We start from the raw sequence: 23,070 nt of genomic DNA, 5'->3' as shown, positions 1-23,070 counted from the left end.
GGGGGGGGGGGGGGGGGGGGGGAAAAAAAAAATCAGGAAGACAGATTGAAATCTAACAACAGGAAATACAACCTTGTTATAACAGAAACTAACAGGCAGCAATAATTCTCAAAGATGCCTCAAAAATACCTATTTAGCAAAGACAGCTTAATACAATTGTGAACCCATTCTAATTACAGTAAAGGAAAAAGAATAAGTTAAGCCCTTGCTGCAAGCTCTATGGTGAAGTGGCCACCCTGATTGCTAGCAAAATTAGCTGTTATTACAGCTAGACTGTTTATTTAAAGTTTTAGGACTGTAACTTTAACAATCACTTTGTTAAATATAGAAAATGACACAGCTCTGATGAAAAAGAAAAAAAAAATCAACTTATTTCAGGGATGAAGCTTTATAAGCTGCTGCACAGAAACTGCAACACCACAGGTATTTTAGGCCATGTTTATAACCATCTCCCTGCCAAACTTGGAACAAATGCCAAGGAAATACGTCCTGCCCATTCAATCCCATTCTACCTAGTATCATAGTACTTGGCATCATAGTGTTTAGGGTCAGAAGGGACCTAAACAGATCATTAGGTCTGACCCCCTGCCCTGGGCAGGAACGGGTGCCGGGATCATATCACCCCAGCCAAATATCTGTCCAACCTCCTCTTGAAGACCCCCAAGGCAGGAGAGAGTACCACCTCACTTGGGAGCCCATTCCAGAGCCTGGCAGCCCTAACAGTAAAGTAATGTCTCCTGATGTCCAGCCTGAACCTTCTCTCTAATAATTTGTGGCCATTATTCCTAGTAACCCAGGGTGGTACCTGGGGGAACAGAGCCTCCCCCAATTCCTGCTGGTCTCCCTGGTGAGTTTGTAAGCAGCCACCAGATCCCCTCTCAGCCTCCTCTTACGGAGGCTAAATAGGTTCAGGCCCTTCAGCCTCTCTTCGTAGGGCCTGCCCTGCTGCCCCCTGACCATGCGAGAGGCCCTCCTCTGGACCCTCTCAATGCTGTCCACATCCCTCTTGAAGTGCGGTGCCCAGAACTGGATGCAGTACTCCAACTGGGGTCTGACCAAAGCTGCATAGAGGGGAAGGATCACCTCCTTGGACCTGCTTGCGATGCATCTGTGGTTAGCCTTACTGACCACTTCCTTGCCTTGGCAGCTCATGTTCATCCTGGAATCAACAATGACTCCAAGATCCCTTTCTGTCACCATGTTGACAAGAAGGGAGTTCCCCAGCTTATAAGTGTGTTGCTGGTTCCTTCTCCCTAGATGCAGCACCTTGCACTTGTCTGCATTGAATTCCATCCTATTCTCATCCGCCCACCTCTGTAATCTGTCTAGATCTAGCTGGATTCGGTCCCTCCCCTCCAGCATGCTCATCTCACCCCACATCTTGGTGTTGTCAGCGAATTTAGACAGTGTGCATTCCACACACACATCTAGATTGCTGATAAAGATGTTGAACAGTACAGGCCCCAGGACCGAGCCCTGGGGGACTCCACTGCCCACATCCCTCCAGGTCGAAAACAACCCATCCACCACCACTCCCTGGGTGCAACCATCTAGCCAGTTTGCCACCCATTTCGCTGCATAGGCAATGTCACAGTCACCAGGTTATTTTAAGAGAATGTGGTGGGTAACCATGTCCTGCACTCCTACACCCAGCAATCAGGCAACAGACAACCTACACTATCCTGAGTGTGTTCCCTAGGCTCTGTCTTGGATTGCCCAGTACTCGCGACAGGGCACCTACATGGGACGATTCTAGGCCACCTCCACTGCTTAACTCCTGGGCTTCGGTGCACACAGTGCAGATGTGACTGGGAGGACCATATTTCCTTGGTGGTAGTCCCAAGTTCAGCAGGGAGGCAGTAAAGACAAGGACTTCTTGAAGCATAATGGCCTTGATACAGCACAGTACTTATGTGCTTCACATCAAGCACATTAGTAATGCCACAGCATACTTATAAGTTAAGAAAAAGCTTGCATACTTTGCTGAATCTAGCCATGTTTTTAGGGCAGAAAAATAATAACCAGCTGAACAATGAATATGTACTTTGCATCCAGCTTTACAGAATAAAAACTGCAATACCCCGTTCATTCAACATTGTAATTTCCAAGATGACACTGTATATTATTCTGTAACCCTTCTGCAGAAGACTCGCACGGCAGAACATTCTTACTGTACAATACATTGAACATACAGAAAGCCATTTTACAGGACAATAGAAAAGTGTATGCCATGAAAAATATGAGCTGGTTCTTAACACTGTAATAGCTCTTAACTGAGGTACTGTGAGGTCTGTAATAGTTAACAATATGACACTGAGTCTCCCACCAAATTCTTGAGGTATTTTAGAGCTGTGCAAGGTTTTATGTACCACATATACACAGTACAGTATGATACTGAAACAAAAGAGGATAGTTTTATCAACTGAAGTCAAGACCAGTGGCTTTCAACCTGTTTTATGACTCAAGGTGCCCCTCATTAGAATCAAGCCACCCTCTCAGATAACCCCAGCTTTTAGCGTTCACTCATTTTTGTCTACAGAAAAGCAACAGAGCAATTATTTTGTTGCAATGAACTCAGAAAGACCGTAAATGCTCAGAACGTCTTGGACACTATGAATTTGTATTATCTTGAGCAGAGACAACTTGAGCAGGGTGCAGGGCCCCACCCCAAACACGAGGAAGCCAGCGGTGGATTTGGTGGGAGGTGGGGAGAAGGGGGCCCGAGCATCTGGATGCACCTGATTCAGTGGCGGGGGGCGCAAGAGGCCAGAGGTGCTGGATTAGGTGGTGGACTCGGTGGCAGGGTGCCAGGCGGCTGGATGTGAAGTCGGTGGCAGTGTGACAACTCCATGGGGCCCCCCAAAGTGCAGGGTCCAGGGGGGTCACCCCGATTTGCACCCCCCAGGGATGGCCCTTATCTTGAGAATCACATGCAAGTTCTTCCACCCTCCAGAACCCTTAAAGGGGTCTCATATCACCCTGGTTGAAAATCACTAGTCAAGACTTTGGAACTTGAATATTAGAAACTTTAAAAAAAAGCAAAGAAAAAAAAAAAGCAGTCTTTCTGGGAGACTGGATCATGTCAAGGATTAGTGATAACAACTAAAGAGTCTCTTTTCAGTATGTTGCTGATTTAAAACCAGCCCAGGTCTACAGCATAAAAAATTAATGCTACTCGGGCACATCTATGCGTGGGATTAATCCACACAAATAAATTCCAGAGCTTAAATAATAAACTGCAGGAGTTGATTTGTGCACTGCACATGGAGCCCTGCTGGAGCAGCCTGGGCTGGCAGGGGACCTGGGGGGGTCAGCCTGCCAGCCCAGGGCTGCTCTGATGTGTCTCCACGTGCTGTGGAGGGGTTGGCCGAGGCATGAGGGTGCTTCAGCACTGGGGCTGCTTGCCAGCTAGCCCCACCCTGAAGCACCCTGTGCCCTAGCCAGCCAGAGCAGCGTCTATATGTGCACTGCTGCTCATGAAAAAGCTGCGCAGCAGGCTAGGACTTGTATCTACAAGTCCTAGCCTGCTGTAGAGTTTTAGTTTTGTGCACCCTAATAGTGGTGCATGTGTAGATGCTGAGATGTTTACTGTGCAGTTAGTCAACTGCGCAGTAAATGTCTCACGCAGATATGCCCCTTGTTGAGTATATGGTGGCAAATAGGGCATGTGTTACCAGCCTCAGTCTGGTTCCTAGAGGAAAAGATGCACAACAGAAACACTGTCACAATAGACACCCATCCAGTTACTTTTTGGCAAGCTCAGTAATGGAGCAAAAAGCTGAATTCCCACTTCATGCCAGAATACTGACTCTAAACCAGGACTGAGGTACACTAGAAATGGAGGATGTAGGAAATCTTGCACTAACATTGTTCCTGCTTACTTGTTCTTGTTCTTTAACAAAATAAGTTAAGTCTGGACAGCTACTGATTTAATATGCTCCTCACAAGTACTGAAAAGTTTACCAAAATCAGAACACAAAAACAGTAAAGATTTTTTGGATATAATAAATATTCAGTGTTACTTTGACACTAGGGAGACTTAGACCCCAGCATTTGGGGGTTTTTTAAATCTTAAAACAATGAGTGAAGTAAAGGGAGTATCTTCTGCATGACAAATGCCTAAGCATAGTCTGGATGCAACATGAATCTGCTTAATAATGAATGGTGGGTAATTACTAATGTACACTCTATTTTACGTGCAGCAGAAGCACTGCTGCTGCAATTGTCAAATCAGCCAAATAGCAACCAGAATATACAGTATATGCCATTATGCAACTTGACAGCAGAAATACCTAAGTTGTACAAATGCATCGACTGTGGACGTATATATGTTTGCATATGGCTTCAATTAACTTTAAAAACAGGTTTTTTGTAATTTCTAAAATTACAGTAGAATAGAAAACAAGACTAAATATAGCTAAGCCCAAATCAAAAGATGTTTGTCAAAAATTAATGTTGAAGTGAAGACAAGATAATTATGGACTAATTTGTACTGGCTATTTGAATTAGAACAAGTGAAAAACGTGGACTTAAGTCAACTCGTCCAATAGATGCTGGTGCTTTGGATCCATGTCATCTTGGATGAAACACCAATTGTTGACTGGCTTACATTTAATTACCTAATAACTTATCAGTGAACGATGATCAATCAGATAAATATAATCTGATCAGAGGTTAGAGAATGTATCCCTGATTCAACGAAATTAAACAAATGTAATACTACTGTGTTTAACGGGGCTGAATCACACTATGTTTATTCATTACGAATCGGTAGCCAAATCAAATTAATGCTATTAAAGTAAAGAGTCACCAACATGAGCCCGGGTAATCTCTTACCTAAACATACTGGGTCACATCATTAGCCAATATGAGAGATTGGCCCAGGTTAATGAAGTATATGGAGCTATGCTGAGTTATGCCAGCTTTAATTCTGGTTCAGTTTAAGAAAATGCTAGCTCTTGTGCAGTCTGCTTATCAGATAGGAACAAGACAGAAAGTTAACCTGGTACTCCCTTCTGGAGCACAATGGATTCCTCACTTCCTGTGACCAAAACAAAAAGAAATCTTACTGCATTTCCCTAACTGGAGTAGGTTAGAGACATTTGAATCAAAGCGCAATATATATATATAAAAAAAAGACATGGATTTGTTTCAACAAATTCAGCATGATATGAATTTGTTGGTAAATGACCAAAGACCTCAGGATCATGTAGTACACATGACACTTCTTTCAGAATATACAATTTTCCACCTGTTTCTTTTTAAATTTCTAGCATCTGTTCACCTAGGAAAGGAGGAGGAGATTCCTTTAATAGGTGCAATGATTATTTGGAAAATGAAGCATGCCTGTTCCAGAAGATGGCTAATCATGAACAATGGCAGGAATAAAAACAGTAACCTCTGCTATTGAATTTCAAGACATTCAATTACTCCTCATCCATTGCACACTTGGAACTTCTGTCTGATGCACTAAAACAGTATCAAGTAATGTAGCAGACATATGTACAAGATTTGCATGTATACTATGTAATGGGTGGTTTTCCATATATTGTTGAGGACCGTGCAAATGTAAATAAATGCTGGTACAAAGAAAAAAATAAAGCGGCACACCAAGTTATCACAGCAACCTTTGCTCTGTTGGTGGTGCAATAGAGAAGGGTACTGGAGCAAATCGTACTCTGTTAATTAAAATGTCTTTTCTAGGTCTGGAAATCAATCCTTCATTATTTGGCTGCATGCCTGAACTCCAACAATAGTGCTCTCAATCTGCTGATCAGCTGACACCCTGCATATATCATTTTAAAATACATGGCAAAGAAGAACATTTTCACAGGACCTGTTATCCGTCTTGTTTCTCATGTTTGTTTGCTTATGTAGGCAGCATCACTCAGGAACCCAGATGAAATGGCATTCTAAAGGAGTGCAAAAATGCCTATGTATATATATGTTTCTTCATCTTATTTATCATGGTGACAAGTGCTGGATTCTCCTCCGTAAGATGGGAGAGAGATCCTTGTTAGCATCCTACATACTGCAAAGCTCACTTCATACTTGCTAGAATATGGGAGTTGAGGGTGCTTTGTACTTGGCAGAGAGAGCTCAAGCTCTTTGCAGGATGAAGCCATTGGTACAAAGGTGCTGATTGCTTATTTGTGCAGCACTTGTCTTCCTGATGTTAAGCTGCTCATTTCATTCTGTTAGATAATTGTACCTTACATGGTTTGGGGGCATAATCTGCAAATGCTTAATATTTTAACCTGTTTGACAGGACTGTTCTGAGGTTATCATCGCTGATTCCATCGTGGATCCAGAGTTGAAGTTGGATTTTGCACTTACAGCAGGGATTTCACTTTTGAGCTATGAATGAAAATGCAGTACATGCTTCACAAAATTACAGGCTTACACTGAGTACAGGATGAATTTTCAGGGGAGTCTGGGACTTAACATTAAAAATGGATCCGCATAGAAATGTAGCACTCAATGTCAACCTTTTTCTGTCCCTAATTATCCTAGTAATGGAAAATGCAGACTCTTACAGCCTTCCATATAATTAATATCCATTGAAATCTCTCTTTCAGACTACATTTGGATAAATCAGATTGTAATTTTGCCAAATTACTGATTGTTGTATCTAATTATTACATAGACTGCATAACAGATAATTTCAATAATTTAGGCCCCTCTGGGCCATTGTGGCATCAGAGGTAAGTCAGTCACTTGCTGCTTTTCTTCATGTCTGACCCAATCCACCTGCTTCACCATGGCACTTCCTGGTGTGGGAAGAGCGGACAGAGGGAAGGAAGGATGCTATTGGGAAGTCAGGTAGCAGAATAAGAAAACAGGTGGGTCAAGAGAAAGCCAGTACAATGTGATGACCTCTGGGAAAGAACCACTGGGCATGCAAATAATATGGGATCAGTTTGCTCTAGAGTAAACTGACCCAGGCAGACGTCTACACATGCAGGGGCTTGGAAGCAGATTTGCTGCTCATGGCAGCAATCAGCTCCCTCCCCCACCGGCCCAGCACTGGCCCCCTGCAACAGCCAGGGGGAGCTCTAGGCTCCCCCTGGGTACTAGTCCAGGGGCTGGCAGGGAGTACTGGGCCAGGAGCACAGCTGTCTCCTGGCGGGGACTGGGACATTGCTCCCTGCCCCGCCCCTGCAGGGCTGCCTGCAGCCAGGGCAGAATAATGTTCCCCTGCCTGGCAGCAGGGAGCTCCTGGCCCTAGCTCCTTGATCAAGGGCAGCGGACTTGGAGAGAGCTGCAGGGGAGGGGCAGGTCCCAGCACCCTGCCCTGATCCACCAGTAGGGCAGCTAGCAGAGAGACCCTGGCTGGGCAGGGATTTCCTGCTTGCTGCTAGCTGCCTGACTAGTGGATGGGGCAGGGGGCTGGGACCTGCCCCACTCCTACAGCTCTTTCCAAGCTCTGTGCCTTGATTACCCAATCGAGGCATGAGGTTGGGATCTGCTCCTGACCAGGACAGTTATGAGCCCCACCCCACGATTGTGAGGCAAGGGCTAGAGAGCCTGTTCCCCACCCAGCTCCGCCATCATGGAGCTGGGCAGGGAACAGGCTCCCCAGCCCCCACCAGCAGGGAGTTCCCAGCCCCTGCTCTGCAGTTGGTGTGTGGGGCCTGGGAGATCCTTTTCTCCCAGCCCAAGTCCCACAGTTGCAGGGCCAGTGCTGGGAGAAAAAGATCTTCCAGCCTGGGCCCCACAACTGCGGTACACAGGTTTAGAGAGAACGATCTCCCAGTTCTGCCCCTACGATCACGGAGCTAGGACTGGGAGATAAGGATCTCCCAGCCCCGGTCCTGCAGTCACAGAGTGGGGGCTGGGAGCTGTCTGCTGCCCGGGTAGGGGCTGGGAGCTTCCTGCTGCCAGGCTGGGGCAGGAAGACACTGCCTCCATACCCTAGCAGCTGGCAGCTCCCAGGGGCAGGGAATAATCTCCCAGGCCATGCTACCCGGCAGCACATTTGCTCTTGGTCAGGGTTCTACACATATGCTACTGTGCTGTTACTAATCACCAGGGATCCTGGTTTTCCCTGATAAAAAAAAATTGCAAATTCTCTGATAAAATCCCCAAAATCCATTATTAAAATTAAAGGCCCCTCACAGCCCTTCCTGACCTTGCTGGTGCCCCTCACTCCCCACTAGAGCCCTGCTCATGCCCCTCACTCCCCCCACAGCACTGCTGGTGCTCCTCACTTTCCCCACAGCCTTCCCTGCCCTGCTTATGCCCCTCTCTCCCACAGCCCCCTTGCCCTGCTCATGCCCTTCACAGTGAGAGTCTCAAGCCCTACCCTTCCCCTTCTCCCTCCCCCTCTGGGCAAGGCTGGGGGTTTCCCACCCTTTTTACAATTAGCTTTTGCAGGCTGGCACTCCACCGGTTTCTCTGCTAAAAGAAAAAATCTGTTTTTTCTCTGATAAAAATTGGGAAAGCCATGGTTTTCTCTGTTTTTTCATGGGAAATGGAAAACCTGGATCCCTGCTAATCAGAAGTAAATGTAGTATCTGCATTTGCAGTAAGTATCTGCACATGTAGACATGGATGCTTACTGAGCAGCGAGTAGCTCTACTGCACAGTAAAGCATCTTGTGTAGGTGTATTCAGTGTGTGCAATGCATTATCCCTTCTGTTGTTACTGGTGCAAAGTCAGGGCTCCCAGAACTCTCTCCTCTCTCTTGACATTCTTCCTCTCTTTCTCTCAATGCAGACTAATTGAAAATAATAATTCACCGAAGTGGAAGGAGAAGAACTAAGTGCACAAAACATTTTTAAAGTTTTTTACAAAAACAACAGGTTTTGAAATAATTTCCAGGCTTAGTAAAATAACTTGATGGTGAAAAGTACATAACAGCATACCTGGTTTCGTTCCAGAGTTGCTGGTACTTTGTCCAGAAGCAGTTTTTTTGTCTTGAAGTTTGGAGCCTTCAGAACCTAAAATCAGGAGGAAAGATGACAATTAGCCTTAGTGCTAGTGAACTGTTGGCAAACTCCATTATGGTGCAAGTAAATCATGTATCATGTACTGATAGAAAACAGCTCTACGAACATATATTATTTTTGAAGTACTGTCGGATTTAATGCAGGAAAGTAGTCCTGACAAGTCTCCCCCCGAAATTTCAAAGCAACGACTGAATGAATGATTATTTAGCAGGGCTGTGCAAAAAGTCACCGGCTGTTTTGATTCAACACTATTCTGACTCATTTTGAGCTTGAAACAGCGAAACTGAATCTAAATGAAGGGCTTCAAAACAGCCTCGAAAGAAAACAAGGCTAGTCAAAATGTTATGAAGCAGCCAGCAGCCAGGTAGTGGGAGACAGGGGAGAATCAGGGCTGCACTCCCAGCGGCTCCACAGCCCCATGTGGCTTAGCCGGCAGCGCAGCCCTAGCTCTCCCTGCCCCCTGCTGGCCGGACTGCGGGATGCTGATCACAGTGCAGGGGAAGGGAACTGAGCCTGGGCTCAGTTTCCTTCCCCAGCTCCCCGGTCTCAGGTGGCAGCACCCAGCTTTCCTCCCTCATCTGGCAGGCAGATCAGGGGCTCACAGCCCTGGGAGGACTAGCATAGCCCCCACAGCCCTCCCAGGGCTGTGGACCCCCATCTGCCTGCCAGATGAGAGGCTGTTTTGAGCCTTCCCATTATAGGGAATGGGCGAAGCGTTGAAACAGCATCACTGTTTCGATAAAGTGAAACAGGGCAGTGGTTTCAACTCAAAATGAAATTCAAAATGAAACGCTGTTCTGTTGAAACCTCAAAACTCAAGTCAAAACTTAATGGTACCGTTTTGCACAGCCCTATTATTTAGCATTATCTTCCAATCAGCTTGGGGAAAGATACATTACAACAGGTCTGTCCAACTGGTGGCCTGTGGGATGCATCCTGCCTACAAGGGGTCAAAATGTGCCCCCTGGGCTACCCAGCTGCCACTCCCCACCCATTGACCCTGCTGCTCCAGCAACTTGGGTTTTCAGGCTCTCCTTCCCTCACCTTGTTTCCTGCCCCCACTTCTGGGGACAGGGAGGGACAGGCAGCTGAAGGGCACTACATGCACAGCAAGGGGAGATCCAGCTGCCTGCACAGCATGACAGGGGCCAATGTACCTGTGTTGTGTGCTGCCAGGAGGGAGACTGTGCTGCCTGTGCAGTGGAGTGGAGCTGGGTTGGTCACAATGCTAGTGAGGAGATAAAAAGAGAAAGCTGGGCTGCTTGAACTGCCCACATGGGGGGAAAAAGCCAGGCTGTTCTGAGGATACCCTGTTTCCCCATACTACATGCCTGGCCAAGTGGGAGGCAGCGCTGCCTGTGCAGTGGAAGGGAGCCTGGCTGCTCGCACTGCCCATTTGGTTGTGGGGAACTCTGGTTGCCCACAGAGCTGTGAGGAAGACACAGGACAGGCATAGGCAGAGTATGTGATATGGTGATTTGCATCTTGGGAGGAGGGTGTCACCCACCTTCCATTGTCCAAAAGTTGGCCATCCTTGCATTACAAAATCTCTCCTCTATAAGGTTTGCCTTAATACTTCCTGTCATAGACAAGTCACGGGTGGCCAAGCCCTGGTATGCTGTTGGGGGACTTGTAGCTACCACTGAAGTCAGGGCTTTGGATCCTTGCTCACCATATAAAACTACAGTGGTTGCAGGCCAGGGAAGGGTTAAATTGGCCCTCAGCACTGACACCTCTCTCTCACCAGCATCCTGCACTGCTCTGCTCAGGCAGCCTTGAGACCCCACTTCATTTCTGCTATCCTGAGGGCACAAAATATAACAAGTGCACCTCTGGCTGGGGAGGGGGGAAGCAGAGCATTACTTAGAGAAACAGGATTTACCTTGTGGCACGCCTCCCAAAAAGAGCTGGCCACTGCTGGTCTAAGCTATACTATTATTTTATAAGCTATATTATTATAGCATTCCCCCCTCATCTTTTGTCCCTAAGTGATGTTCAGACAATCCCTAACATGTCAAGAATTATTCCAATTATCAGCCTTCTGTTTTCTTTAGAGGGAACTGGACCTTCAGCCAGGGCTAACAGCAGCAAACCAGCAGGAACAAGAGTGTAAAAAAAGTTGTAGAGTGGTTTGAGATTAGCAACCACAGGAACAATTCCAAGCGCTGCAGTACAGAAGACTGTGTGTCACTAGGGGCCAAAGGTACATTTCAGATTCCTTTACTTATTGCATAAAATATTAATCAGACAGCCAATATCAATTCTTATTTCACAGCAAATTGCAGCACTGGTTAAGATAACAAGCTGGTTCTAACAAAGTCAGTGGAAAGATTCTCATTGATTCCACTGGACTTTGAATCAGTCTGTGGGTAAATAGAGAGATGCCTCTGAACTTTAAACAAAGCACTGCTTTATGTCTATTCATAAAGGAAAAGTGGAAAACTGTACATTCAAGTTTATTTAATCTTATGTATAAATCAAAACTGTATCTTGTTCAGTTTATATTGGGTTAAAGCAAAGCCAGCTAGCATGTACAGTAACTGTTTCGCATAACATTGCTGCCTTTTTTTAATGTGCAGAGCCATTAAAATGCATGACGTGGTATTCTCTTTTTCCCCCCTGTATTACTTTGTGCAGCCAGTTGACTTGATTGATTACTGTTTTCCAGAACGTTTGTGGAAAATGCTGCCAGAGTGCAGAAAATACAACAGTGATACTGCTCCTTGTACACAGCATCCTAGTAAAAGAGTATTACCTATAACAGGATAGGCACATCTTGCATAATTCATCAATGTGAAATTAACAGGATATTTGATAGTTGTATAATGCAACACTAAAAGAAAAGTGTGGAAATGCAGTTGTAGCTGTGCAGAGGTATAACTAACAAAGTTATTCAAAGGCTAACGTCCTCATCAATGCTCAGTAACTATATTTGTTGTTGTTTTAAAGCAGTTTCTTCTGTTGTAATATGATGCATGATTTTTAATATTCCAAGTCACAGTGAATCAAATCTATGGTGTAAATTTCACATGTGTTACTATGGGGCTTCCAACAATATACTAAGAAGTTACTGAAGCAGCAACACTTTGGGCTGGGGAGATAAGTGGCTTCCACGCAGGTTGTGGAATTAGTAAAGAGTTTAATAGTAAGGCTTTATTGTTAAATCAGGCCAAATATCAGTTCAATGATTTTATTCCTCAAGCACAGTATCATCATCCAATTATTTAGCTGTAACTAAGAGAATCACCTCCATATTCTCTGCAGTAGACTGTTTGAAGGTATGGACATTCAAGCAAAGAAGCCTGGGAATCCCCAATATATTTTTTCAATTTTGTTTTTAATACCATCTCTCTAACTATAAGCAGAGTTAAAAGCTTTACCTAACACTATAAACTTAATGCAGTACCTTTTGGTATGTGAAGCTAAAGGAATCAACTTTCTCCAGTTCCCACATCTAATGAGATCTTTAGATAAGTAGCTTAATGGTTGTTTTTTTTTAAAGTTTTATAAGAAATAAATGTCCTTTATCCCTGATTCAGAATGCATTCAAGCCATTTGAAATAAATACTACAATCCTTCTACAAAGTTTCCCCATCTTTCCATCCCTTCCCAGATTGCTTGGCTTAGGAAATTACACTCACTTAGAACAGAGATTAGCCAAAGAGAGGAAAACCAGTAGCTGAAAAAGTAATGATATTTTATTTAGGTCATGTTTCCATAGTATCCAAGAGGCTCATCATTTCTATTATGTTTATCTTCCTAAGCTGCTGTAAAGCAGCAAGTGCCATTATCCCCATTCTACAGATGCCTGTACCACTGCGACTTTGAAAAATATGTCCCCATCCACTCTGTTCTGTCCTGTGCAAGCCAAATGCTGAAAAAAAGCCATGCAGCTGTTGTCAGAGTAGTGCTGGGTGTGCACCAGTAAGACTATTCAAGGCTAAGAGCAGAGCTGGACACATGCCAAAAAACAATGACCTTGTTACTTCTTGGCACAAAGTGGGAACAAGCAGGGTGGGTTTGTTTTCATGGTGGCAATGCCTAGCACAGTTGAAGGTGGTGTACACCTACCTCCAGGATGCATCTATTGCCTCAATATTGTAGCAGAGAATCCCAGACTGAAGCATACCACCACCTACGGTCCATGGATATTACCTTCTGAACTGGATCTAGTGTGGCTGCCTTAGCATGGTGCTGAGCGTACGCCAAAAAGCTCTCCTGAGAGGTGGAGACTCTTGGCATATCCCCAGTGCCGCATTAAGGCATCTCTATTCTTCCTGTCTTTGGAAACAGTACATACAGAGCAGGTGCTGTATGCTCAGCATAGCACTCCCTAGCACTGTAGTGAGGCGGCACAGCTCATCACTATGCAACTTTCCCAAGATTATACAAGAACCTGGAGAAACAAACCAGAGACCTCTCTCTGCCAATCCATTCTCCTTCCCCAATTCTTAATTTCCCTGCTTAGACAAAGACTGCATATTATAGCCCACTGTAGATTTTCCTCTTATACAAACAGCTTCTCAACTGAGTCCCAGCACCTTTCCATAGAAAACATTTTCTCAGTCAGCCCCTTGAAAACTGACACCACAACCCGGGACAACTCCCATATTTTTCCAACATAATGTTCAGCTTCTGTCATCAGAGAGAGACTACTTAATGTTTGTCTGCTAAGAGTACATGCTACATATGAACTGGAAACCTGTTTTTTCCTGTTCAGGGCCTCAAAATTTTTTTAAATGTGCACAAAAGTTTCCAAGAATTCTGGAGGAACTCAAATGGGGATTCCAGAACTGTTGGCTATAGGAGGTAAACTATCATTACAATAGCCTCTGTACCAGAGGACCAGTGGATTGCCAACATAACACCCATCTTCAAAAAAAGAACTCCAGAGGCTATTCTGATTACTACAGACCCATGAGTCTGACTTCCATCCCTGACAAGTCGATAAAAATAAAGAGTAAAATCAACAGTCACATGGACAAATAGGATCTGATGAGGAAGTCGGGATGCCTCATGCTGCAGCTAGTAAAATGAACAAAACACTGGCTTGCATCCATAGATGCTTCTCAAGCAAATCCCGGGACATCATTCTCCTGTTGTACTCGGCCTTGGTGAGGCTGCAGCTGGAGTACTGCGTCCAGTTTTGGGCTCCACAATTCAAAAAGGATGTGGAGAAGCTTGAGAGAGTCTAGAGAAGAGCCACACGCATGATCAGAGGTCAGGAAAATAGACCTTACAATGAGAGCCTGAGAGCTATTGGACTCCTCAGCCTGGAAAAGCGCAGGCTCAGGGGTGATCTGGTGCCCACCTATAAGTTTATCAGGGGTGCTCACCAGGATCTGGGGGAACGTTTGTTCACCAGAGCACCCCAAGGAATCACAAGGTTGAAAGTCACAAACTTCTCCAAGACAGTTTCAGGCTGGACATAAGGAAGAACTTCTTTACAAGCCCCCAAGGTCTGGAATAGACTGCCACCAGAGGTGGTTCAAGCACCTACTTTGAATGCCTTCAAGAGACATTTGAATGTTTATCTTGCTGGGATCCTATGATCCCTGCTGACTTCCTTCCCCTGGGGCAGGGGGCTGGACTCAATGATCTTTGAGGTCCCTTCCAGCCCTAGTGTCTATGAATCTATGGATGGATTTTGTAAAGAGAAATCCTGCCTCAATCTTCTGGAGTTCTTTGAGAGTGTTAACAAGTATGTGGTTAAGGGGGGTCCAGTTGGCCCAACACATTTGGATTTTCAAAAACCCTTTCAACACTGTGCCTCCCTAAAGGCTTTTAGAAAAAAAAAAAAGGTTGCCACAGGATTGGGCAGAAGGCCCTTTCATAGATTGAGAGCTTGCTAACAGATGAGAAGCAAAGGGCAGGGCTTACTGGTCACTATTTAGGAAGGAGGGAGGTCAAAATTGGGATCCCACAGGGATCTGCACTAGGCCTGGCTTTGTTCAACATTTTCATAGATTTCTAGGGTCAGAAGAGACCTATTAGATCATCAAGTCTGACCCCCAGCTCTGGGCAGGAAAGAGTGCTGGGATCAAGTAACCCCAAGCAGCTGCTTGTCTAATCTCCTTTTGAACACCTCCAAGGTAGGGGAAAAGCACCACCTCCCTTGGAAGCCCATTCCGTATTTTGGCAACCCTCACCACAAAGAATTTCTTCCTGATGTCCAATCTAAATCTACTCTCCTTCAGTTTATGGCTGTTGTTTCTAGTGTCCCTTTGGGTTACTCTCATGACCTGGGAAATGAGAGTGCGCAGCGAAATCTTCAAGTCTGCAGATGATACTTAATTATCCTAGGTAGTCAACTCCCAAGCTGACAGACAGGACCTGCAGAAAGATATCATAAAGCTAAGCGCACAGGCAAAAAAGTAGCAGATGAATTTCCATGTCAACAAGTGCAAGGTAACGCACGTGGAGGGAAAATAACTTCAATTATATGTATACAGTGCTAGGTTCCGAGACAGCTGCTTTCAATTTCCTTTCTAATGATGCCCAACATTTTATTACCTTTTTTGGGTTGCTGCTACATGTTCAAGTCCCCTACGCACACTGCATTGCATGCATGGGTGGCCATTGCACTGCATGCAGGTGGCCCCCACCTCAGCTCCCTTCCTTGGGAGCTGAGGGTGGGAACCTCTGTCCTAGAGAACCTGGCTGTAGCAGCAGCTGGTGCAATAGGGGGAGCAGTGGCCAGATGGGAGCCAGGGGGCTGCTCATTAACTCCTCATGGGCTGCACGTGGAGATGGACACCGGTTGGACAGCTCCCTTCTAGATTTACCCAGTTTATATGCTCTCCTTTTCAGAAAGAGATGCTCAACCCCCAGCCCACAGGCCACATCTCGCTTGTGTGGTTCCCCATGGGTCCAGAAATTTGGCGGTGGGGGAGCGGCGAAATCACTTCCCCACTGACAAATTTCCAGACCTAAAAGGAGCCCTGGGCCCTGTGTGCTGGACTGGAACCCCAATCCCAGCACTCAGAGCTGGGCAGGGGTGATGCCAAGCCCCAATGCTGGCATGGGAGGCCAGGAAAAGGCAGCGCCAGTACCCTGGTACCCAATTTCAGCCTAATGGGGCAGGAGGGGTCAGCCCTAATCCCCGACAAACCAATCCTGGAGTTTGCACCTCCTAGGGACCAATCCAGGTTTCTGGGGACAGTGCTTGGCCCTCAGGACCCAACCCCAGCATTCTGGGCCGGGAGGAACAGTGCTAGGCCCCAGAGACCAATCCTGGCTCACAGGACCTGATCTGGCCCATGGACCAGCCCTGCCCCACTCATCTGACCTGCAGGACCAAAGGGCTGAGCATCACTGCTGCTAAGCATCCCCCACTGCCATTTAGACAAGCTTATTTATTATGCTGAGAGCATGGGCCAAGGCCCATACAGAAGCCATAAGTCTCCCTCTGTTGTTAGAGGGAGGCCACTAAATACATTACAAGGGATTCTGGCCATCAGACAGGATGCTGGGCTAGGTGGATCACTGGTGCGACCCAGTATGGCACTTCTTGTGTTTGCTGATTTTAACAGGACTGCTCAAGTGCAACACAGTATGCACATGTTTAAATCTGGACAAATTAAGACCTTACAAACAGCTGCCAATGACACTATATTCATTATAGGAATTAATAAGACACATAGTTGTTTTACAATAGTTATAAGTCAAACACAACACTGCTCTATGTTCAACACTTCATATTTGTATATGAACAGACATAGATACAATGGGTGAAGACCTGTATTCTTAATTTAATCATTCTTATGGATTTAAATGACACCATTAAACAATTTTTTTTTTGCTTTTATTATTGTTCAGTGCATCATTGCAAGTCATTTATAGATCTACTTTAAGAATCCGCAGCTGCCAGCTCAACAACATACTGCAGACCCGGAAAGATGAGTTTTGACAAGGCCATTTCAAACATGTGGAATAATTTGCCCTAGCTGAAAGAAATATGAATTCTGTAAATATGTCAACTATTTTCCCTGTACATCTTGCAGGCAGTTACTCTTTGCTCCCCATCAGATGTATACATGCAGTTCCCCATATAAACAATGGCAGGAGTTTTAACTCAGCAAGATGAGACAAGGCAAATACACTGAAAAGGTTCTTACCCTGAAAAAACTGCCAAACCCCCTCTTCATGCTTTTAATATCCTTGCCACTTGTCATTTCTTGAGGATAGGACAAACAGCACAGAGGCCAGATTGCTGCAAACATGGGAAAGGGAATTCTCTTTGTGCTGTTGTTTTGAGCCATCTTAGCTCTTATTTAAATTGTTCCAGCTTTAAAAATCAAGGTTTAAAACTGTCTTTTGAGGTTTGCATGGTTTCAGGTAAAATAAATGAACAGCATCTAACAAAATAAAATGTAAGTCTTTTATAGGGTACATAAAGTTTAAATAACCATAATATCTAGTTGTAATATCAATCAGCTGCATCAAATCGCACTCACAGGCTGTGAAAAAACTTGGTATATTTCTTTTAATAATATGCATGTCCATGCTGACTTGAGATGCTCTTCCATTTTTATTTATTTAACTAAAATGCACAGAGTGCAGTGAAGCAAATGATATTTAATTAATAAATATTATTGACAATATCATGTTTCTTAAGTAACCACTGTAATCAGAATAATTCCATTTCAGTTGCTAAGACCTCGTCTCTTAACCATTTGTACAAATTTCTGTTCATTTCCTTAAAAAAAGAAAAGAAACGAAACTAGAATATAGAAAAAATAGTCAGAGGCTGTGTAGCAACTGATACATTTGTGATGATATGGAAAATCTGTCTAGTGGATTTCATCAAACTGCCATTCCATTAAATTCTTCAGTGCATGTGGAATCTATTGTTTGCTGTGTGGGCTGTCACCCATCTCCCAGATCAGGAACAATGAAAGGTCATTAAACCTTGATTTTTCATTTGAGTGGGAACACCTCAGGGTTAGCTGTAACTAGGAGAATCATCTCCATATTCTCTGCAGTAGACTGTTTGAAGGTATGGAAATTCCCCAGACACAGAATACAGATCAGATTTTAGAAATTGGTCTGAAAAAAACCCAATGCCAAAAAGAAGGGCTGACAGGAGATTCAGAGAGAAAGGAACTAAGGCAAAAGAACAAAAGCAAAAACTGTAGCTGGGAAGAGGGGACTCTTGGCAGTAGCACCAGCCACAGTCAAAGGAAGCTGACTGGAGAAAAGTGAGAGAAAATAGTAGACAACTTGCAGTGCTGATGCTGTGCCCCACCCCCTGCACACATCTCACAATGATATGCAGGCTCCCTCAGTCTGCCTGGAGACAGATAACAAGTGTGCACAAGTCAGATCTGACTGGCTGACTGACTGCTATGGGTCAGCCTGTCTCTCCTTACAGCACAATGTGGAATTGTGAAGCAGTGCACTCTGCTCCCTAGTCAACTGGAACAGTAGAGTCCTGTAAGCAACATTCTGACTCCCTTGGGGGAGGGGGAGGGAGGGGATGCAAAGAATCTTGGGATGCTGGAGGACTGTGCTGTGGCTTCTCTCAGAAGGATAAGTTGCACAAACATTTTATCTCCCAGGAGAAACTGAATGCGTGTACGCGGCCTACGTCTAATACTGCATTCTGAGTTTGATAAATATACCTATAGAAATAAAACCCTGCCCACTCCTGGGATTTAAAATGTGATGGTTCTCAAATACAAAGTTATAAATGTAAATGGCTTGATATGGTCCCAAGGAGGCATCCTTGAGCAGATGGTGCTTATTCCTTCAATAATATGCTAGCATTCTTCAGAAAGTGGCTTAAACATACCCCAAGAGCAGCATCTCCAAGAGTGGGCCTAAAACTTGCAAAGGCCCCTTGCTCCTTTCCTGAGGAACGATCTAGAAGAGGAGGTAGGGAATGATGTAGAGTTATTGCACTCTTTTGTATAGAACTTTATCGCTGTTACACTATTAAAGGAACCAGTTGGCTTTGGAACTTCTGACTTGTGTCGTGTGCTTCAGCTTCATCTGTGTTTCTGGTGTGGCAAACTGTAAGCCTGAACACCTGTAAGCCTGAAGCTCTAGAAAGGGTGGGGTTAATCTACTGCAGGGATGTTTAACTGGCAGCCCATGGGCTTCATGTGGCCTGTGAAGGTTTAATTTGCAACTCCAGGGCTCCCACCCAGGTGGTGCTCCCCTCATGACCAAGAAGCTAAGGCTGAGTCAGGGTGCCTGGGCATGAAGTACAGCAGGGCTGGGGGGCAGGCAGAATGCATTAATGGGGAGGCACCCAGAGCAACAATGGTAGAAGAGGTCACCCTAGGCACCTGGGGTGCCTATACATGTGCGACGCTGCTCCAACACACAGTGCATCAGAGCAGACTCAATTAATTAGTGTGCATTGGAGCAGACTCGATTAATTGAGCCTGCTGGGGTGTAGTAATTCCTGTGCTCCAGCGTCTCATGTATTAGTGTCCCTAAACTGAAAAATGGCAGCGGGGGCACTTTATAGCTCAAATGAGATTTAGTTAAAGTGCCCCCGCTGCCATTTTTCAGCATAAAGATGCTGATACGCAAGATGCTCTGGGAGCTTTAATTACAGTGGCTCTCACAGCCCTTGATGCAACAGGGTGGGGCCACTGGCCACTGGGAAGCTGAGCAGCCCTGATCTGCTGAGTAGCCTGGAAGAAGTGGCATTAGTCATGGGGCTTGTACAGCTGGAGTGCTGGATTTAAAGCTTTTAGGAGTGGCTAGACACAGGATTAGCACCTGGGTAGGAATTTAGAAGTCACAGAATCATAGAAAATGAGGGTTGGAAGGGATATCAGGAAGTCATCTAGTCCTCAAAGCAGGGCCATCTCCAACTACATCATACCAGCCAAGGCTTTGTCTAGTGGGGTCCTGAAAACCTCTAAGAAAGGAGATTCCACATCCTTTCTGAGTAGCCTGTGCCAGTACTTTACTACGCTCCTAGTGAGAAAGTTCTTCTTATCTAACCTAAATTTCCCTTGCCGCAACATGAGACCATTGCTCCTTGTTCTGTCATGTGACACCACTGAGTACAGTCTAGCTCCATACTCTTTTGAACCACTGTTCAGGTAGCTGAAGGCTGCTATTAAATTCCCTTCTCAGCCTTCTCTTCTCCCAACAAAATAAGCCCAGTTCCCTCAGCCTCTCCCCAGCCCCCTAACCATTTTCATTGCCTTCTGCTAGACTCCCTCCATTTTGCCAACATCCTTTCTGTAATGCGGGACCCAAAACTGGACACAATACTCCAGATGTGGCCTCTCCAGTGCCAAATAAAGGGGAATAATCACTTCTCTCTACCTGCTGGCAACACTCCTACTAATGCAGCCCAGTATGCTGTTAGCCTCCTTTGCAACAAGGGCATGCTGTCCTTGAATGAGAATTAGTGCCTGGGATGTGCTGATACGCAAAGCCTAAAACTACACAGGCCCAGCTTGTGAGCCCAAATCAGCAATCTGGAGTAGATTGAGATAGAAGAGCTTGGCCAGTGCTATGACAACACTGCTCATTAAAAGAGACATGCAGAAAGCTGCACATATGTGACAAAACTACACGCACTGTTGGGTAACAGAGGCATGGAGCAAGAAAGGAAAGTCTTCTCTTCTACTATCTCATTAGTTCTATGAGCTGCAATTTGAAACCATAGTGTTGTTCAGAAGCAGAAACAACAGGGAGGAAGGTAGATGAAATGAGTTAATAAAGGGCTTGGTGATGAAATAATAAGGGATGAAACAATTCTTTTAACCCAACTGCTGTTGCCATTTTTCAGATAATTCCTCATTCTTCTGAGCTGGTGGTGTCCAACCTTCTAATCCTATGGGCCAGATGAGTGGCACGGGGTCAGTTTGCAGAGTGGCCTGACAGCGCATGGCCAGATTCTGTTGTGCACAAGCCCAATCCCATGCACTGGGACAGGACCATGTTGTCCAGTCTGCTGGGCTCTCCAGAGGTCTGGCAATTTGGCAGCAGGGAAGTGCCCTGCTTCCTTACTGACAAATTTCTCGATCTGTGGGGAGCCCCCACAGGCCACAAGATGTAGCTCTGCAGGCCAGAGGTTGAGCACTACTGTATTAAGTAGTTCTTTATCACAGATTATATCAGGGAGTTCAGCCTCTTGCCCAGATGTGGCCCATGGCACCATGTCATTTGGCCCATGGGGGTTCCCATGCGTCTGGCAATTTGGCAGCGGCAGAGTGGTGGCACCACTTTCCTCATGTGGAATCTCTGGACCTGGTGGTGAGATCCTGCACACTGGATCCAGTGACTGACCCCAGGACACAGGGCTCTGCAGGGGTGGTGCTGGGCCCAATCCCAGCACATGGGGGAGGGGGGTTAGAGCAGGTAGTGCCAGTCCCCAGCCCCAGTACATGGGGGGGGGGGGCAGGGCAGTGCCAGGCCACCAGGACTCAATCTCAGTGCATGTAGGGTGAGAAGAGGCAGTGCTGGCCTCCCAGGGTTCAATCCTGGTGTGTGGGGCAGGAAGGAGGCAGTACCCCATCAGTACCCCCTAGGACACCATCCGGCCTACTGATGGGCCCCATGCCACTCATCAGGTCCATGGGGCCAATAGGTTGAGCACCACTGGAATACATCATTGGAATGGAACAAAGAACCTGAAGTCAAAATTGCATCTGCAATCCAATGATGCCACAGAGCCAAAAATTTCACCAGTATATAGAAGAAGCACTGTACTAAGACATTTTAAAATGGCAATTGTATACTTACTAAGAAATATCATACTTTATTGATAATTTCTAATTCTTACATCTCTCTAGTGAATGTACTTATTGAGGTTGCTGTATCAATTAATTCAACCCAATTCAGAAACAGTTGTACAACGTGGCCTCCTTTCATATATGCAACAATGGAGAAAATCAGCCAGTTGAGAGAAAAAGCAAAGATGTTCAGCACCGCAAGTCACTTAGGTACGTATGCTCTTTCACTGTCCTCTAAAGCAAGAATGCTGAACCTACAAAACACTGGTCCAACCCAGTATGGTTAGCTGCATAATAGTAAAGAGGATGACATTGGTAACTTCTCTCTTTCTGTTGTTACCATTCATTTCTCTTTTTCAAAAATAACAAGGAATGGCACTAAACAGGTTCACAGCAGGATGTCAAAACTGACCAGTATGCAATAATTAATCTTCAGAACCTAAGTGGCTCTCTTCTCCTACAGTAAGATTTTTTGGGATGTAGCTCATGTTTGTGGTCCTTCTGCTGTAACATCTACAAAATAGGATGGTCTGATCAGCACCTGTGTAAACAGGCAGCAATTCTGAGAAGAATGCCTAGTTTCCCTATGCTTCAGACCCTTTTACCTATATATTTGCCCCTGGACACTGACATCTTGTCAAGAAAGTTACGTAGCACTTCAAGCTCAGTCTAGCCACAACAGTCATTCTGGCTTCTGGTGAGCAGAGGTCTACCTTATTAAGTTTGCCTTACCTATTCAGAGCCCTTCCTTCTGACATTATACCAATTCTTATCAGTCCTTCCTTCTACACTAATTTTTCCCAAGGTGATACAAAGCTCTTCTGATTTCTTTCCGTTCTATAAGTAGTTCAGTGTATTAACAAGACTCAAGCTGTTCAGTGGGCTGAAAACCTTGGTTGGGCCATAAGTGTAAAAAAATAAAAAAATAAAAAACCACAGGTGCATTTTTTTTTCCATTTCCTGACATCAAGAGCTTGGTACCCTGCTGATGAATGTAACCCTTCCCCATTACTAGAAAAATACTAAGTCTTATTCTGCATAATGTCAATGGTAACTATTGATCTGGCTAACAGAATAATATGTTGGTAATGTTTCAGTATTGTTGATATAGTACGTTCACAATCAGCAATGTGCTTCATTTAATTGAAATCCTTATGTCAAATTTAAATGGTTAACTTCTCTGAACTATGCATTTAATTTTCTTCTTTGCAAGCCCAGCACACTGGTGCTCAAATAAAAAGAAGAGCAACAAGTCTCAAAAGGAAGAGCAAAAGCAGACACGTAGCTACCTCACATAAAGAATTAACTGAATTAATCTTGAAAATCTATTATTTAATCTCTCCTCGAAAAACCTCCTTGGCAAACAGTTTGCAACCTTCTAAAACTATTCTGGAAATTCACCAGCCCAGGTA

At 45.0% G+C, this 23,070-nt stretch overlaps 1 protein-coding gene across 5 annotated transcripts in view; it reads right to left on the bottom strand.

Annotated features, from left to right (window-relative positions):
• MAP7 (microtubule associated protein 7) overlaps nt 1-23,070 on the bottom strand; it is a 206,507-nt gene that overhangs the window by 111,184 nt on the left and 72,253 nt on the right. For all 5 annotated transcript variants that reach the window (XM_019527122.1, XM_019527121.1, XM_019527123.1 and 2 more), the window contains exon 2: nt 8,868-8,942. In XM_019527122.1, the coding sequence (XP_019382667.1) occupies nt 8,868-8,942 (75 nt within the window). The remainder of the gene's footprint in view (nt 1-8,867; nt 8,943-23,070) is intronic.

This window comes from Gavialis gangeticus, unplaced genomic scaffold (assembly GCF_001723915.1).
Source record: "Gavialis gangeticus isolate Ggan-Ray unplaced genomic scaffold, GavGan_comp1, whole genome shotgun sequence".
NCBI lineage: Eukaryota > Metazoa > Chordata > Crocodylia > Gavialidae > Gavialis > Gavialis gangeticus.
The sequence above is the reverse complement of the archived record's forward strand: the minus strand, read 5'-3'. Positions and strand labels throughout refer to the sequence as shown.